General features: G+C 59.8%; 1 protein-coding gene across 1 annotated transcript in view; it reads right to left on the bottom strand.

The window, feature by feature from the left end:
- Window positions 1–17,144, bottom strand: part of HSPG2 (heparan sulfate proteoglycan 2) — an 81,397-nt gene that overhangs the window by 2,595 nt on the left and 61,658 nt on the right. The window contains exons 65-96 of the mRNA XM_047082383.1: window positions 16,967–17,102; window positions 16,697–16,848; window positions 16,304–16,442; window positions 15,607–15,758; window positions 15,231–15,378; window positions 13,769–13,920; window positions 13,215–13,356; window positions 12,726–12,877; window positions 12,205–12,346; window positions 11,948–12,088; window positions 11,449–11,583; window positions 11,015–11,196; window positions 10,248–10,443; window positions 9,814–9,993; window positions 9,251–9,511; window positions 8,870–9,074; window positions 8,244–8,341; window positions 7,089–7,355; window positions 6,458–6,567; window positions 6,110–6,257; window positions 5,911–6,027; window positions 5,147–5,258; window positions 4,336–4,480; window positions 4,148–4,247; window positions 3,898–4,007; window positions 3,665–3,773; window positions 2,965–3,063; window positions 2,389–2,610; window positions 1,882–2,126; window positions 1,368–1,539; window positions 1,154–1,276; window positions 992–1,048 (exon numbers count right to left, since the gene is read on the bottom strand). Coding sequence (XP_046938339.1) covers window positions 992–1,048; window positions 1,154–1,276; window positions 1,368–1,539; window positions 1,882–2,126; window positions 2,389–2,610; window positions 2,965–3,063; window positions 3,665–3,773; window positions 3,898–4,007; window positions 4,148–4,247; window positions 4,336–4,480; window positions 5,147–5,258; window positions 5,911–6,027; window positions 6,110–6,257; window positions 6,458–6,567; window positions 7,089–7,355; window positions 8,244–8,341; window positions 8,870–9,074; window positions 9,251–9,511; window positions 9,814–9,993; window positions 10,248–10,443; window positions 11,015–11,196; window positions 11,449–11,583; window positions 11,948–12,088; window positions 12,205–12,346; window positions 12,726–12,877; window positions 13,215–13,356; window positions 13,769–13,920; window positions 15,231–15,378; window positions 15,607–15,758; window positions 16,304–16,442; window positions 16,697–16,848; window positions 16,967–17,102 — 4,849 coding nt within the window. The remainder of the gene's footprint in view (window positions 1–991; window positions 1,049–1,153; window positions 1,277–1,367; window positions 1,540–1,881; window positions 2,127–2,388; window positions 2,611–2,964; window positions 3,064–3,664; window positions 3,774–3,897; window positions 4,008–4,147; window positions 4,248–4,335; window positions 4,481–5,146; window positions 5,259–5,910; window positions 6,028–6,109; window positions 6,258–6,457; window positions 6,568–7,088; window positions 7,356–8,243; window positions 8,342–8,869; window positions 9,075–9,250; window positions 9,512–9,813; window positions 9,994–10,247; window positions 10,444–11,014; window positions 11,197–11,448; window positions 11,584–11,947; window positions 12,089–12,204; window positions 12,347–12,725; window positions 12,878–13,214; window positions 13,357–13,768; window positions 13,921–15,230; window positions 15,379–15,606; window positions 15,759–16,303; window positions 16,443–16,696; window positions 16,849–16,966; window positions 17,103–17,144) is intronic.

Here is a 17,144-nt window from a genome sequence, read left to right as displayed (position 1 = left end):
TCCTAGGACTTCGACATAATGCTAACAATGCTAACACTCTGTCCCCACAGCGGACCAGACATTGTTCTCAGCATTTTACATACACTAAATAATTTTACCTGACACAAAGTTTTATCCAACCCTTGTGGGAGGATGTTACTTCTCTTTATTTTACATATACAGAAACTGAGGCACAGAAAGGTTGAGTGACTCACCCGAAGTTACACAGCTAGGAGGTGGCAGGGCTAAGATTTGAATCCAGGCAGGCTGGCTTCTGAGCATGCTCTTAGCCACTCTACTGCTACCTCTCCTATTATGTTAGTGACAGATAAGAAGATGGGTGTGGGCTAAGCGGTTAGCCCAGGGTCTATGAACGGCCAATAAACACTGATTTTTTTAAAAAAATTATGATTGCTTTTAAATAGATTGTGGAGGGGCGCCTGGGTGGCTCAGTCGGTTGAGCGTCCAACTTCGGCTCAGGTCATGATCTCACAGTCTGTGAGTTCGAGCCCCGCGTCGGGCTCTGTGCTGACAGCTCAGAGCCTGGAGCCTGCTTCAGATTCTGTGTCTCCCTCTCTCTCTGACCCTCCCCCGTTTATGCTCTGTCTCTCTCTGTCTCAAAAATAAATAAACATTAAAAAAAAAATTAAAAAAAAATAGATTGTGGAATCCTGGAGAATGAAGGTCTTGCCTTGTTCATCTTATATCTCCTGCTTCCAGAGCAAGGATGGGCACACGATAATTTGTTGACAGAATGCATGAACGTAGAGTAGAAAACTGGGGTCAGAGTGGCTCAAGGACCTGGCCCAGGTCACCTAGCCAGTAAGTACAGGGCAGGACCCGGCTCTGTGTTGCTGTGCTCTTTTTTGTTCGTCCCTCTGTGCCCAGTGAGCCTCCCACATGCTTGTCCTGCTTATAGGCCAGAATTGAGGGTGTGGGATACCCGGAAGAGGGGCTGAGAGACCGGAAGCCAGGGAAGAGCCAAGCCTCTCTGGCCACAGGAAATACATACCGTTGCCCCCGCTGCCTTCCAGATGCCAATCAGACTCGGCTGTGCCTTGTCCAGAGCCTACGAGGAAAGGCGGGGTGCAGTCGGTGAGCACAGACACTGTGGGTGCCACGTCCAGCCCCAGAGGGCCCCAAGAGGGAGGTGGGGAGAGGCCAGGACAGTCACCTTGTTGGCAGCGTGGGCCAGAGAAGCCAGGGGGACAGAGGCAGCGGGTGCCCTGGCAGACGCCCCCGTGCAGACAGGGCTCACGGAGCCGGCAGGGGTTCTCCTCGTGCTCACAGAGGTCTCCTGTGGGCCAGGGCGCAGTGAGCGGGCACGGGTGGGAGTGGCCGCGACCACCTCGTACCGCCCCCTGCCGGGACCTGCCGGGCTCCCACACCTTTGAAGCCATCGGGACACAGGCACTGAAACTCGTACTCGCCGGTAGGCATGCACGTGGCACGGTTCTGGCAAGGCTGGCGCTCACACGGGGAGCTGGTGTAGCACTGCCCGATGCCCCGGCTGCCCAGGAAGCTGTAGGTGAGGTCTAGCCGCTTCCCGTTCACTGACACCTGCAGGCACAGGGACGGGGAGGGGCTCTGGGCATGCGGGAGGCAGAGGCAAAGTGACCCAGGGGACAGCAGGGGACCCAAGCGGGAGCACGAGTGGTAAGGTGGGACTCTAGCACAGGCGAGGAAGGAACCTAAGCCGAACGCCTCCTGTGGGCCAGGGACCGCCATCGGTGCAGTCACTGCTCCGTGAGGCCCTTCGCGGGAGGCATGATTGTCCCTGATCCACAGAGGAGGGAAGTGAGGCCCAAGGGGAAGCATCTGGGCTCGCTGCAGGCAGAGGGGCCCGTCTGCACCCTCCCCTCCCCTCCCCTCCCCTCTTGTCCTCTGGAGGCCGCTCCTCACCTCGCCCACACAGCCACGGAAGTGAGCGCTAACGTTGGTGGCCGGGGGCAGACGCACGGAGGGCTCCACGCCGCCGAGGTAGAGGAGGGTGTGCAGGTTGAGGCCCTGGCTCTTGCCGGGCGAGGAGCGCAGCACGGGGCGTCTGCTGTTCACGCGCAGGCTGCCGTCCTTGTTGAGACGTTCCGCGGATACTCGGTGCCAGTGGCCCAGGGCCAGCGGCTCGGGGGTCCGCAGCACGGCCAGCCCTGGAGAGGACGCCGGGCAGGGATGGCATACGGGTAGCACCCCCCTCCCCCCGCCCCTCACAGGGCCTGGGGTGGAATCCGCGAGAGATCTAGGGGACTTGCCTCGAGTCACACACAGAGAGAAGGAACGTGAATGAACAGGGGACTTGGGTTGGTCTGACTTCTGAAGTTACTCCTCCAAGCCCCCATGGGGCTTGGGGAGCTGAGGGGGGCACAGCACTTGGCATCTAGAGCCCATCAGTGTTTCACGTCCGGTGCTCACCTGACCCTAGCTCATATCGGAACTCCAGGTGGCTGCCAACCATCGCCAGGGACACGAAGTCCTCCACAGGCCCGCTAGTCCCCCCGCTGAACAGCAGGATGCCGTCAGGCGCCAGCGGCTTGAACTCAATGTCCAGGCGCAGTTCATGGTGCGTGTTGGTGAGGGCGGGCAGTGCCAGGTAGGAGCCAGTGCCCGACATGGAGGGGGTGGTCACCGTCACACCTGCAGCAGCCACAGCTCAGCCGGGGGCAGTGGGGATACTGGCGCCCTTGCCTGCCCCCCTCCAGACCCAGGGGCTCAGGACCAATTGGGTCACAGCTGCAGCACAGGAGCGCCAGACCGTGGGCCCTGCAGACCAGCCTGGAAGAATCTCCAGTAAGAGTGGGGGAGCTTCGGGGACCCTCATGCAAGTGACTCAGACTGGGCAGAGGCTTGGTTGGCCAGGTGCCTTTGAGGCCCTATGGCTCTGGAGTAATTTTATCAACTACAGGGCCCTTGGTGGCCTCAGAGTGTCCCTGCCCAGCTTCCCCCCATCCTTCTGGGATTCCCTGGGGTCTCGGGTCTGGCTCCACTCACCTTCCTCACATCTCATCCCTGAGCGGCCCAGATGGCAGCGACAGGTGTAGCCTCGACCGTCAGGCCGGTTCACACAGGTGGCGTCGGGCCCACAGGCCTCTGGGGGACACAGGGACCGGCAAGGAGGCATTGAACTGGCCTGGGAGAGGGTGGCGTCCTGATGCCAAAGCCCCATCTATTGCACCCAGGGGGCCTTGGCTAGCCTGGGAGGGCTGCCTCCGAGAGCGGGCAGGAGGAGTGGATTACAGCTGGGGTAAGGGGGGGGCGGTGCTGAGAAGGCTGGACAGGGGACACATGAGGGGGCAGTGAATGAGTGAGTGTGGTGTTCTTGAAGGACTGTACCTGGTGACAGTGCAGGGGCGGTGGTACCGAGGGGGCAGGTAACGGGGTGTGTGCCTTGGTGGGAGACGGGAAGGTGGTAGATGCCCGGGGTGGTGAGGGGCTGGGGGGAGCGCCCAGGAGCCGTGATGGGGGCAGGATGGGTGGTTGGGGGTGAGAACTCGGGGAGCAGAGATGGGCACAGAGTGGGTACTGGGGTGGCAGAGACGAAGTCAGTATCTAGGAGGAGGGGCGAGTACCTGGACGAGTGACAGAGGGTCACTAAGTACAGCTAGCAGTGGGGCGGGTGGATCTGGAGGGGCGGCAACGGGCGGAGGCCAGCACCCAGGGGTGGCAGCGACTGGAAGGGTGGGTCACACACCTGGGTGGCAGTGCAGGGCCTGGGAGTGCTCACAGCGGCTCCCGGTGAAGCCAGCCGGGCAGATGCACACGTAGCTGCTGCTCTCTGAATCCTGACATTGGCCCCCGTTCTGCGAAGTTGCCCCCAGAAGTCAGGCCAGGAACATCCTGCCTCTCTCCCGCTTCCCACGGGGGTCTGCCCCGGCCGCGGGCAGCAGCAGGGGCAGCTAGGTGGTGAGTGCGGGGTGGGGTTACCTGGCAGGGCCGGTCCCGACAGGTGGGGCAGTGGGAGATGCCGTGCGCCGTAAGGTTGAGGTCGTGGAAGATGATCTCCTCGCCCTGGATGCGCAGCTCCCGGACACAGCCTGGGCAGCAGCAGGCACAGTGAGAAGGGCGGCAGTGCCGGGCCCAGCCCGTACCCTGTAGGGCTCTTTGGGGCTCCCGTGGGCTCTGCCCACCGGCCAGCTGAGGCTCGGCCAGGGACGGAGGCGGGGAGGGGGCTCACCTACGAAGCCGCCGCTCAGCCCCGCCTTGGGGATGGCGCCGTAGTCGGGGTAGCCACCCAGGTAGAGCTCCTCGTTTAGGTCCAGGCCCTGGAACTTGCCCTGGGCAGTGGAGAAGTCAGGGATGGTGAAGAGGGGCTGGGCAGAGGTGGGGAGGGGGCCGGAAACGGGGGGACCGGTGGGGCCTCACCTGAGAGGTCCCGTTGACCGGGGCCAGGCCGCCCACAATCAGGGAGCCCTGGGTAAGGCTGCGCAGCAGGGTCACGGTGTGGAACTGGCCCAGTGCCAGCGGAGTGGGGTGGCGGATGGTGGCCATGCCTGAGCCTGCGTCAAACCTGCTCCACCGAGTGGGGCCGGGCAGGAGGAAAGCACTTAAGCGGCTTGTCAGAAGGGCTGGGCGGTGGGCCCAGCCTGGGCAGAGGTGATGTCACTGTTTCCTGCAGTTCTGATCTAGTTCCTGTCCCTGCCCTGTCCTCCCGCCCTATCGCCCACCCCTAGCTCGCCACATCCCTGCCCCTTCCTCAGGTCTTCTCCTTGCTCCGCCTCCCCAGAGCTTATCCGGAGCAGCCCCTGGGGCGCCAGCTGCCCTCAGCCTTACGCCTTGTTGCTCTCCCTTTATGGCTGGGTCTTCCCCAGCTAGAATATATCTTCCCCCCAGGGTCAGAATGTGGTCTGTCCGTGTCCGTGCCTGGCACCATGTTCAGCAAATAGCTACCGAGTGATGAATGAATGAGCCTGGTCTGCAGGAGTCCCACCGGGTAAAGACATGCTCAGCATCACTGAGCATTTCTGCCGCAGTTTTGGGCAAGTCTGAGGCTGCTTCCTCCTCCGCTTGGTCGACACACTGTGTCCACTCGAGCAGATCAGGTGGTCACCGAAGGTAATGGCCACATTTCCTCCCTCCTCCTTCGTCCAACTCACTCCAGGGTGGTGTGTGCCTGACCAAAGCCCGCAGTCCCCCAGCCCCCTTCCCCTGTAAATGGGAAGGGTGAGGGTCTCACCGGAACTCAGGCCTTCCACCCACGAGGCCGAAGGAGATGAAGTCAGGCTGCCTGTTGGCCAGGTTGGTGGGGCTCCCTGGGATCCGCTTCTGCCCATTATACAGCAGCATCCCTGGGAGGGCACAGCCATGTAAGGCCCTCCCTCCAGCTCCCCAGCTATGGGCTCCCTGTCTGCCCAGCCCCAGGGGTGAGTGACCCCAGCCTGTGACCCTTCACTCTCTAGCTCCCATCCCTCCCTCTGTACGGACACCCTGTGCAGCCGGGGCCTTCCCACTGTCTCCGGATGTGCTCTATACAGAGACTGGCTCAGAGCCCCTACAAAGAAATAGAGTTTGCTTCACTCACACTGGAGGGCCTACCTGAAGGAGGAGAGGAAGGCAGAGACTCACCCGAGTAGAGAAGGAGGCCTGGACAGTGAAAGTCAGAGACCCGTAGGAGATGGAGAAGAGAGAGAGAGAGAGAGAGAGGAGGAAAGGCTGAGAAATGGAGACAAAAGAGGGAAGGAGGAGGAGAGGCAGAACAGGAGGCCAGGACAGGAGGATGGGTGGGGGTGAGGCCATGGCAGAGGTTGGAGGTACTGCGGAGTGGGGGATGGAGACAGGAGGAGGCACGAGAGAGGGCCCAGAGGCCAGGCCTGGGGGTCCCAGGACAGGGATCTGAGGGAGGTCGGTAGGACTGGGGGCCACCAGGGCTCAGACAGTAATGGTGGTTACTCCAAGAGATCCCTGCCCCGGGCTCCCCAAAGCAGCCCCTCTCCTGCTCACCATCGGCTGAGTCAGGACGGAAGGTGATCTTGATCTCGAACTTCCTGTAGGCATCTTTGATGGTGGGCAGTGGCAGGAAGGAGTGGGGGGTCTGTGTGAAGTAGGGCACCACCCGCTCTGCGGGCAGAGAATGTAGCTAGAGACACTGCCCAGCAGGCAGCGGGCAGGGCACTGCCTGGTCCAGAGGGTGTTGTCTTACCCGGCACCTGCAGATGGGCAAAGGCTTTGACCTTGCCCTGGTGATTAGTAGCAGTGCAGACGTAAGTGCCTGCGTCCTGAGGTCGGACTGAGGGCAGCAGCAGCATGGTGTTCTCCACACGGCTGTCAGGTGGCAGGTTACCGTCCAGCTGCAAATGTACCCACACTTGGGACCCTGGCCTTGGCCCACACCTCCACGGGCTCTGTCTCCCATCTTGCCTCAGGCCCACCCTCAGACACTGGGCTCGTACTCTGTGCCAAGCCTGGGCCTGGGCCTGCGGGCACTGAGATGGTGAAGGCCTGACCTTGCCCCTCAGGCATGCCTGCTCGTCCCCTGCCCAGCATTTACCTTGCTCCAGGTGATCTTGGGAGTGGGGTAGCCAGAGACCATGCAGGGGAAGGCGGCTGCAGAACCAGCAGGCACACGGACCTCTGGGGGCGTGGAGATCTGGGGCAAGGCTAAGAGCGGGCAAGGAGACACAGGCCATCAACATGATGACAGCCGCCACTAGAGAGCCCAGCCTGTGTCCGGACTCATTTCATCCTCACTCTAGCCCCTGAAGGGAGGCGCTGCGTCCCCATTTTACAGGTGAGGCTCACTGGGCAGTCAGGGCTCAGGGGCAGGTCCACTTGGTTCCACAGCCCGACAGTCTTCAACACACCCCGGCAGAAAGTGGCGCAGCCCTCTGGGGACTTGAGACGGGGGTACCAGGGCAGCTTGCATCAGTAAGTCTGGGGGCAAGTCATAGGGTTTGGGGTGAAAAGGAGCTGCCTCTGAAGACAACACAGATTTGTGTCTGCCCTGCACCCACTGCCCTTTTTCACTCTCTTTTACGTCTGTTTTGTGCTCACGTCGTCACTGCCATCGGGTCGGGCTGTGGGTCTCTGTTGTCAGAGCAGGTGCTCCAGTGGGTGAGGACTACATATCCGTTTCCCTCCTCCTGCCCCCTGTCCCCGGGGAGGTCCCTGCCGGCCTTCACCTTGCACGAGCAGCAGCACGTGGGACTGGGTGGTGCCAGCGGCGTTGGTGGCCGTGCAGCGGTACTGCCCCGCATCGGCCAGCTCCACGTGGGCGATCCTGACGATGCCCCCGCTCTGCACGATGCCAGGCCGCAGGCGCCCCCCGACTTTGCTCCATGTCACCTGAGGCTTGGGGTCACCCAGGGCCAGGCACTCGAACTCCACGGCATGGCCGACCACCACGGTCTGCACGGAGGTCCGAATGTTGATGAGCACCGAGGGCAGGGCTGGGGAGGCAGGGAGCAAAGGTAGAGTGAGAGTGAGGCCAGCCTGCTGCAGGCTTGGTCCGAGGAGGTGAACACCGGGGCCCTTGGCAGCCACCCCCTTTCTTCATTTGCTTTCTTGCACATCCACTCATGCACACACTCACTCGTTTGCCCTTGTTTACAGGGTTACTCATTTGCATGTCTGCTGTCATTTTTCATTGGCTGGTCTGAGCACCCACCACTCCATCCACCTCCCTTCTTCCCTCCCTTGCAGTATTTGTTAGGCCCCCTTATGGTATGCTAGACACAAGCAAGAAACAATCGAATAATTCTCTTTATTCATAGACATTTCAGGGGCTTCCCGGGGAATATAGTCCCTGTGCCCCTCATTTCTGTTGTAGGCTTTTAAAAAAATTTGTTAATGTTTATCATCATTATTATTATTTTAATTTTTTAAGACGTTTATTCATTTTTGAGAGACAGAGACAAAGCACAAGTCGGGGAGGGGCAGAGAGAGAGGGAGACACAGAATCCGAAGCAGGCTCCAGGCTCCGAGCACAGAGCCCGACGTGGGGCTCAAACTCATGAATGCAAGACCATGACCTGAGCTGAAGTTGGACACTTAACTGACTGAGCCACCCAGGCTCCCAATGTTTATTAGTTTTGAGAGAGAGAGAGAGAGAGAGAGAGAGAGAGAGAGAGAGAATAAGCAGAGGAGGGGAGAGAGAAAGGGAGACACAGAATCCGAAGCAGGCTCCAGGCTCTGAGTGCTCAGCACAGAGCCTGACATGGGGCTCGAACCCACGAGCCGTGAGATCATGACCTGAGCCGAAGTCAGATGCTCACCTGACTGAGCCACCCAGGCGCCCTACTATCCTCTGCTCTTAGGAGAGGAAGCTACCATCCTACCTTGGACAACCAGCTGGGCACTGGCCTGGGCCTGTCCCCATGGTCCATAGGCCTGGCAAACATATGTCCCTTGGCAGCTCTGGTCCAAGTTCTGGATTCTGCAAAGAAAAAATAATAAGACATCAGTGAATACAAACAATTGATAAGAATGCTTTGCACTGGCACGTGAGTTCAAAGCCATTGGAGATTAGCACATGGCATAAGCTTCTGGTCTCTCGCTAACCACGTGAGGTAGGTAGTAGGTAAGTGAGGCAGACAGGCAGGCAGGTAGATGTCACCACATCCATTTTAGGCCAACACCTTACGGTCAGAGCTCAAGAGCACACAGAGTAGCAGAGCTGAGATCTGGGTCATGTGTATACATCTGGCCTCAGAGACTGTTCTCTCTCCCCTAATAATAAGGATGCAAATATGAGCTCCGGTTTACTGAAGACCTTTCCCATGCTTTAGATAATGTCATTTGGCCCCATGTAAGTCATTGTATGGCTGAGGACATTCAGGCTCAGAGAATGGAAGTGACTTGCCTGAGGATACTGTTTCATGCTGAGCCCCACAGGACAGGTATCCTAACAGCCCCCGTGTGTACCTTGGTGCTCAAGTTCAGTATGGCCTCTCCCCCGACTCACCGGAGCACCCCATCCTGCACACTGTGGCCAGGAGGCAGCTGACCCCCTTCCTTGACCCAACGGAGCTGGGTGCCCTGGTCACTGGGCACGGCACAGTGGAACTCGACGCTGGCCCCTACGCTCTTGGTCTCCAGCTGAGGTGTGACCTGAACGGTGGGCGCGGATCCTGCTGGGATGGCGGTGGCCGGGACAGGGCCAGAGGGGCCTGTGGGGACATGCACGGGGTTGTGTGTGTGTGTGTGTGTGTGTGTGTGTGTGTGTGTGTGTTACTCCCAACACCTCCACCTCCCAGGACCCAAAAACCTCCATCCTAACATTCAAGGGATGCTCTTTTCCCAGAAGCCCCTTCTGCCCAGCCTGGTCCAGGGCTGCCCCGCTCACCTTGAATGAGCACCTGGGCGAAGGCCTCAGCCGAGCCCACCTTATTGGTGACCCGGCAACGGTAGCGGCCTGAGTCCTCGGGGGCCGCGGGCTCAAAGCGCAGCATCTCGTTCCTGGCAGTCGCCCTCCCAGGGAGGTTGCCACCCACACGGCTCCACTGGAAGGTGAGCGGGGGTGTCCCATGCGCCAGGCACTGGATCTGCACCGTCTCTCCTGCCCGCACCGAAGCGTGCTCCGGGACTGTGGTGGCATACGGTGGGCCTGGGGTGGGGGACGGATAGGTCGGGGCAGGGGAGAGCAGCGGTCAGGATGTGAGCGGGTGTTGGACCCAGGTGACTTGCCAAAGGGCCAGGGAAGCTGCTTGGTGAAGCAGAGGACTGGGGATGAAGGAAGCAAGGGTCCCAGGAGGGGATGCGGGTATCAGGCTAGGGCAGGTTCTGGGGGCCTGAGCTGCACGGGGCCCTCTCGATGGCGTTCCTGGGGCTCTGTCCAGGGTGTAGCCTGGCTCAGGGCTCCATACAGGGCAGAGAGGACAGCCCAATGAGGGCGGATGAGCTCCTTACTCTCCACATGCAGGGCGATGGTGGCCTCGGCATGCCCGGTAGGGCTGGTGGCGTTGCAGATGTACTGGCCTGAGTCCTGCTGGGCCACCCGGGGGATGATCAGTGTGTCACCTTCCAGCCGGTGCTGCCAGGGCAGTGGGGAGCGCAGCTTGGACCAGTGGATGGTGGGCGTGGGGCTGCCTGTGGAGTGGAAGACCACAGGGGTCACCGGGCTGCCCTAGGGATGAGCTGGGGGTGAGGCTAGTGAGGAAGCGACCGGGTGATCCCGTCCCTTCACGGGAGTCACTGAGTGGGCATTTCAGCCATCACTGGGTGATGCCAGCAGCAGCAAAGTCCCCTCCCTGGGTGCGATAACATCTCCAGATGTCTTGTGTCTACAGTTCAGGCCCCAGGGCAGCACTGCCCTCTGTACTGTGTGCCAGCCCCGTCCATACCTGTGGCTGAGCAGCGCAGGGTGGCTGTGTGTCCAGCCTCTACAGTCAGCTCGGCTTCTTCAACTTGAACCTGGGGGGCCCCTGGGGCCACAGTGCCTGTGTCCACAATCACCTCCACCCGTTTCTGTGCTGTGCCTAGTGCATTCCGAGCCAGGCATACGTAGGTGCCTGCATCCGATGGTTTAGCTGATGAAATCTGGAAGAAAGCAAGGATGCTGGTTATGTGGGCACTGATAGGCACCTTGGCGTCAGCCCCCAGCTCTGGCTTGCTTTTACCTCTTCCCTCTCTCCTTCCCTTGACTTTTAGTTCTCCTGTTCGACTAGCTGCTTGAGGACTCACACTCAAACATCTATCCCATTAGTCCATCCATCCACTTGTCCATGAACCCACCTATCCATCCCCTATCTACCCACCCACCTACCTATCCACCCCCTCACTGACCCATCTACACACCCATCCGCTTTACATCCATTCATCCACCCATCTACCTAACCATCCACCCATCTACCCACCTACCCACCCATCCATCCATCCTTCCAGCCATTCTTTCTTCCTTCCCTTCTTTTCCTTTCTTTCTTCCTGACCATCTTCCAGTCTACCCACCGACCACTTATCTCATGCCCCCCCCCCCTTTCTCTCTCCATCCACTCATCACCCAACTTCCCATTTACTACTCTTTCCTCCGAGCATCTGTTCAAGGATGAGCCCTGACTGGGCCTCAGACCCAGAGATGAAATGGCCCTGGCCAGGGGAAGATTCGCCTCACCTGCAACACCGTATGGCTGTCCACGACCCCATACATCCGCTGTTCTAGGTTGGTGGGGGCACCAATCCGGGTCCAGTGAGCCGAAGAGCGGGGCTCCCCAGCACTGACACATTCCAGGGTGATGGACTTTCCTACCTTCACCCGCACAGGACCCTCAGGGAGCACAGACACAGTAGGGGGCCCTGCCCAGAGGAAGGACATCACTGTTACTCATGCAGGGCTTTGCCCACCACATGCACTGTCAGAGCCCCTGTCTTAGTAGCGGCCAGGTGGGCACTATTCTACACCAATGTGGAGAACAGGAGGCTCCGAGAGGGAGAATGCCTGAGAGAGAGGGGCATTGGCAGAAGCAGAATTTAAACTTAGGAGGTTGTGAGCTCAGAATCAGGGCCAGAAACAGGAAGGCAGAGCCCAGCGGGGTAGACACCACTCACCGTGCACACTGAGGTTGACGACACTTTGGGCCACGCCGTAGGCGTTGGAGGCCACACAGCGGTAAGCACCGTGGTTGCTGGGTCGGGTGCCCACGATGGTGATGATCGAGCCGTTGGGGCTGATGTGGACATTGTCTGTGGGGTCGACATTGGGCAGGGCACGGTCAGTGAGGTCGTCTTCATGCCTTGGTGCTGCCAGTGGGCGTAGCTCTGCCCCATGTCCCCGACCCCTTCAGCCTGGGTGTATATGACTCACAGGGTCCCAGGTAGAAGATGGAAGAGTCCTGGGAGACTAGCGGGTCCAGCCCCTTCACCATCCAGATGGAGACGGTGAGGCCCCAGAGGGGAGGGGCCTCACCCAGAGCCACACGGTGAGTTTGGTGACTTTGCCCCACCCACGATGGTGATCACCACGCCTTTGCACCTGACTCCAGCACGCACGCGCGCGCGCACACACACACACACACACCCCCCACCCTGCAGCCCTCCCTGGGCTCACCCTCCAGTTCTTGGTTCCGAGTTTTCCACTCGAGGCTGATGGGGGCTGCCCCGTCATGGATGAGGCACTTGAAGCTGGCATCTTGGCCCTGCTGCACAGTGCTGCTGGGCGGGTCGATAGAGATGACGGGGCTCCTAAGGCCTGGGGGACGAGGCGGGCAGAGGGCTGGGCTCAGGAGGGCCGGGTTGGCTTGACCTCCCTGCCTCAGCTCCACGGTCTCCCCTCCTCCCCCTGCCCGTGGCATCTGCCACACTCACGGTAGGAGGACCCCGCACTGGGTGGGACAGTGACTGTGAAGGAAGCCTCCTGCTCAGGGCCTGAGCCGCCAACCACGCGGCACACGTACTCGCCGGAGTCAGCAGGGGACACGTGGTGGAGCCGCAGCCGGGAGCCGTGGGTCTGTCGGAGCGAGGAGGGCACAGCCATCAGGCCATAGCACTTGGGGCAGGGCAAGTGCCCAGGCCCACTGTACCAGCACCCGAGTTCTCCCTCGGGTCTCAGGAACCCGGGGCTCCAGCTGGGAGGGGTGAGGGAACTTCATTTACTGGATCCTACATGTCCAACCCACCCAATTTATAGAGGAGAAAGCTGCCTCAGGGAGCAAGTCAGCAGCAGGGCCAGAATGCCCAGGCCCCTCGCTCCCATGCTCTGCTCCCAAAACTACTCTATCCCCTGGGGTGCCAGAGGAGGCTAGGGTTGGCATGAGGTTTGGGGCGCGGAAAGCAAATGCAGGTTGAACGCTGCCTGCCCTGGAATCCTGCCCATCAGGCCCCTGTACCTGGTGCCGGGCGGGGAGGCTGCCCCCACGCCTGTGCCATGCGACCTGCGCGTGGGCCTGCCCCGGCACCACGCAGTTCAGGTCCAGGGTCTGTCCTTCGGCCACGTGGGAGGAGGAGGCCTCGATATAGATGGGCTGGGCCAGTCCTGGGGCTGTGGGCACAATGGGTGGGTGAGAAGGGTGAGGCTCCCGGGGATGAAGGCAGGGACTAAAGGTGGTGGCAGTGAATGCCACTAATCCTGCAGGTGCGGTGGCTTGAGTCACTGACAGGACTCAGTGCCACTGACCTAAGAAGGGTCTCCATTCCTTGGGGGAGGACAAGATGCCATGGTGAGGACCCAGGCTGGTCCCCGGTGGCGGTGGGGAGGGGCTGGAGGACATTCACGGAACTGAGAGCCAGAGCCCTGCTGGAAAAGCAGGGAGGAGCGGGGAGAGGAAGGGATTCCCCACGCCTGTGCCCCAGCGTCACCCACTGCTGCTGTCACTCACCAGGAATGGGGCTTGGGCTGGAGGCCTCAATCGTGACTAGAACAGAAGCCTCCAGGGTGCCTGAGCTGCTGGTCACTTGACAGTAGTATTCTCCAGAGTCAGCCGGGGACACCTGATTCAGCCTTAGCAGGGGTCCGTGGACCTGGCCAAGGTCAGGGCAAGGCAAGAGTGAGCTGGGGAGCCGGCAGGTCCCGGTACACGCACCCCAGGACCAACATGTACTATAGCTATGAAGGCTGCATCCTATGCAAGGCAACCCCAAGACCTTAGACACTGAAGAGCACGACTTTTCATGGTAGGAGGTGGTCTAGTGTCCTGAGTAACACGTGCCCTTTTTTAACTGCATTAGTGTGCTCGGAGGCTGGTGGTGGCTCTGCTGTGCCCAGCCTGTTCTTGACCTCCTGACTCCCAGCGGTCTCCTGGTGCAGTCTTCCCAAAGCCCAGGATGTTGGAACCATTTTCCCTCCTGGCTAGATTGAGGCAGGACTGTTGGGCAGGGGTGGGGTGGGGTGGGGTGAGGAGTGCCCACATCCCACTTTCTCCAGCTCCTGTACCTGGTGCCGGGCAGGAAGGCTGCCCCCGCGCCTGTGCCATGTGACCTGGGCGTGGGCCTGTCCAGGGACTATGCAGTTCAGATCCAGGGTCTGCCCTTCGGCCACATGGGAGGAGGAGGTCTCAATGCGGATGGGTGGGGCTCCGCCTGGGGCTGAGGCACAGGAAGAGGTCAGTGAGCTGGGACTCCCACCCCTTTGCCCTCAACCCCTACTACCCCTGGGTGCCCAGATTTTCAGACCAGAGGCCAGACCACATACTGAGAGGTGGCCTCCGTCCATCCCCCCTGCTCCCTTCCCCTCCCACTGCCCATTCCCCCTGAGGCCTGGAGCAGCTAGGCTGGCCTGGGGGAAATGGCTCATCACTCTCTTGGCCCCGCCCCAGACAATGGCCCCACTATCTCCTCTTGTGCTCCTAGCACCACGGGTGGCCAGGGCTCAGGGCCAGGCACCTCCACACAGATCACTCATTTTTCTCAAACTTGAACAATGTGTGGCTAAGAACCCAGGCTCTGGGGCCAGACTGCCCGGGTTCAAAACCCCGCTCTGGGGGCACCTGGGTGGCTCAGTCAGTTAAGCATCCAATTCTTGATATCTCAGAGTTCGTGAGATCAAGCCCTGTGTCAGGCTCTGTGCTGACAGCATGGAGCCTGTTTGGGATTCTCCCTCTGTCTCTTTCTCTCTGCCCCTCCCCTGCTCATGCGCAGGTGCACGTTCTCTCTCTCTTAAAATAAATAAACTTAAAAACGCACACAGACAACCCAGCCCTGCCACTTATTAGCTGTGTGACCTTTGGAAAGCGACTTCATCTCTCTGTGTTTCAGTTTCCCCATCTATAAAATGAACAGAACAATCATGCCTACCTCAAACAGTTTCTATGAGGATGAAATGAGTTAATGTGTAAACAGAACAGGGCCCGGCACCTAGTTAAGTGCCAGATCATGTTCTTTACTTAGCAATTCATGTTCTGCTATCACATCTGCTATAGTCACATATAACTTGTGCTGTTAATTACTTTACATTTTCTTGTCAATTGATTCACTTAACAAAACCCTTTAAATACTTAGCCCTGTTGTAGGCAATGATTTCCCCGAAATCATGATGGGTTTCACGTGTTGCTGTTTTCTCTAATATAAAAGATTTTTGTCGGGGTACCACGCCAGTCTCCCTCACGTACCCCCAGAGGTGTAGTTCCAGCCTTTAGGGAACTCATGTGATTGTCGCAAGAGTTCTGCCATCCCCATGTTACGGATAAGGAAAGGGAAGCACGGAGAGAGTCCCTTGCACAACATCTCAGAGCATGGACAGAGGAGCTGGGACTCAAGCCCACATATGCCAGATTCCCAAGTCTGGTCCTCAGGCACGAGAGATAAATCCCACTTGACCTAGCTCCCAACCTCTGCTTGCTGGTTCCTCTCCCTTCCTCCCTCCTCCAGCCTCCCAGCCCCACCACAGGGACCCTTACCAGGGACAGGAATAGCACTGGAGCCAGAGGCCTCGATGTTGACCAGGACTGAGGCCTCCAGGGGGCCCGAGCTGCTCACCACCTGGCACACGTACTCGCCCGAGTCAGCCGGGGACACCTGGTACAGCCTCAGCCGTGAGCCATGGGCCTGAGCCGGGGGGCAGGGTGGGGAAACAGAGCAGCAGAGTGAGATGGCAGTCGGGAGTCCTGGAAGGCTGGAGGCAAGGTCTGACCTCTGACCTAGGCAGGCACTGTGCCCCACAGAGGCTCCGGACCTCCTTCCTCAGTAGATCTGGGGGGAGGGGGGCAGAGACTCCGACCAGGGTCCCCCCCATCCAGCAACCCTCCCACCATTTCCTGCCCCCAACTCCCATACCTGGTGGTGAGTGGGGAGGCTGCCCCCGCGCTTGTGCCACGTGACCTGGGCGTGGGCCTGGCCAGGGACCACGCAGTTCAGATCCACGGTCTGCCCTTCGGCCACGTGGGAGGAAGACGACTCGATTCTGACGGGCATCGTACCGCCAGGGACTGCGGGCACAGAAACAGCAGATTTGGGAACAACTGGGTTGGTAGGAGCCGCAGCCATAAAAATCCTTGTTGCTCAAGGTAATAATAACAGTGAACACCTATTAAGCACTGGGAGCATGCCAGGCGCTGTTCCAGGCACTTCGTGTGTGAGAACTCATTTACCCTTCGCAAAATTCATGAACTCTCTGTGAGAATGGAAGCACTCTATCTTCTGTACCGTCCAGTACTGTGCTACTAGCCATGTTACGTGTGGCCACTGAGCACTGGAAACACGGTGACCTGAGTGGCGAACTTTAACTGTAGCGGCCACCATATTGGACAGCAGCGTGAGGCTGGAATGACGGGCATCCCCATTTCACTGATGAGGACGAAGCTGAGAGAGGAGGGGACTTCACTCAAGTCTCTTAGCGGTGCAGGCAGGATTTGAACCCAGGCGCTTTTCTGCAGAGCCTTTGCCCTGGACTGCCACCCTCAGCCGAGAGCTCTGACCGCTGACTCCCCAGGGAGCACTGTTATTCGAGTCTCCAGTCCTTTCTCAGACTCACCAGAGGGGCTGCCACTGCTGGGGGACACCGAGACCACGATGGAGGCCTCCTGGGCATCGATGTTGTTGTTGGCCCGGCACACGTACTCGCCGGAGTCAGCCACAGACATGCGGTGCAGCCGTAGGCGGGAGCCATGGGCCTGGCGGGGATGGGGAAGGAGGAGGAGAGTTGTCGAGGGGCCAAGAAGTCACCAGCTAGCTCAGGCCTCCTTCCAGGCCTCCCTCGTCAGACTGGCTGAGGCTACCCTCCGTCAACCAAGGGCAAGAGGTAGGGCCGCCCCGGGGCTGCCAGCTAGTGCTTCCCTTCCGGTTCTTTGCCCACTGGGGCTGTCCCTGCAGTGCCTGCCCCAGCAGGTAGGGGTTCTGGCCTCACTGTCACAGCTCCACTCCATACCTGGTGTTGGGCAGGAAGGCTGCCCCCACGCTTGTACCACGTGATGGTGGCCTGGGGCTGCCCAGCGACTACGCAGTTCAGATCCAAGGTCTGTCCTTCGACCACGGTGGGGGACGAGGACTCAATCTTGATTGGTGGGGAGACACTGGGCACTGGAGACAGAGAAGGACAGACCACACAGCCAGAGTCAGACAACAGTGATGGCTCCAGGGACCGCTCTGCCTCCCCCTGCGCCCACTTGCCGGGATCTCCTGCCCTGTGCCCTCTCACCATGGGAGGAGCCGCTGCCCTCGATGGTAACGATGAGTGAGGTCTCCTGGGACCCGGCACCGTTACTGACGTGACACACGTACTCGCCAGAGTCTGCAGGTGTCACCTGGGGGATCCGCAGTCGGGAGCCCACGATCTGAGGGGGAACACGTGTCAGTGGGTGGATGTAGCACCCCCG

Source organism: Lynx rufus, unplaced genomic scaffold (genome assembly GCF_022079265.1).
Source record: "Lynx rufus isolate CCGP_SWC_20201006 ecotype Redwood Valley unplaced genomic scaffold, mLynRuf1.p SCAF_2, whole genome shotgun sequence".
Lineage (NCBI taxonomy): Eukaryota > Metazoa > Chordata > Mammalia > Carnivora > Felidae > Lynx > Lynx rufus.
The sequence above is the reverse complement of the archived record's forward strand: the minus strand, read 5'-3'. Positions and strand labels throughout refer to the sequence as shown.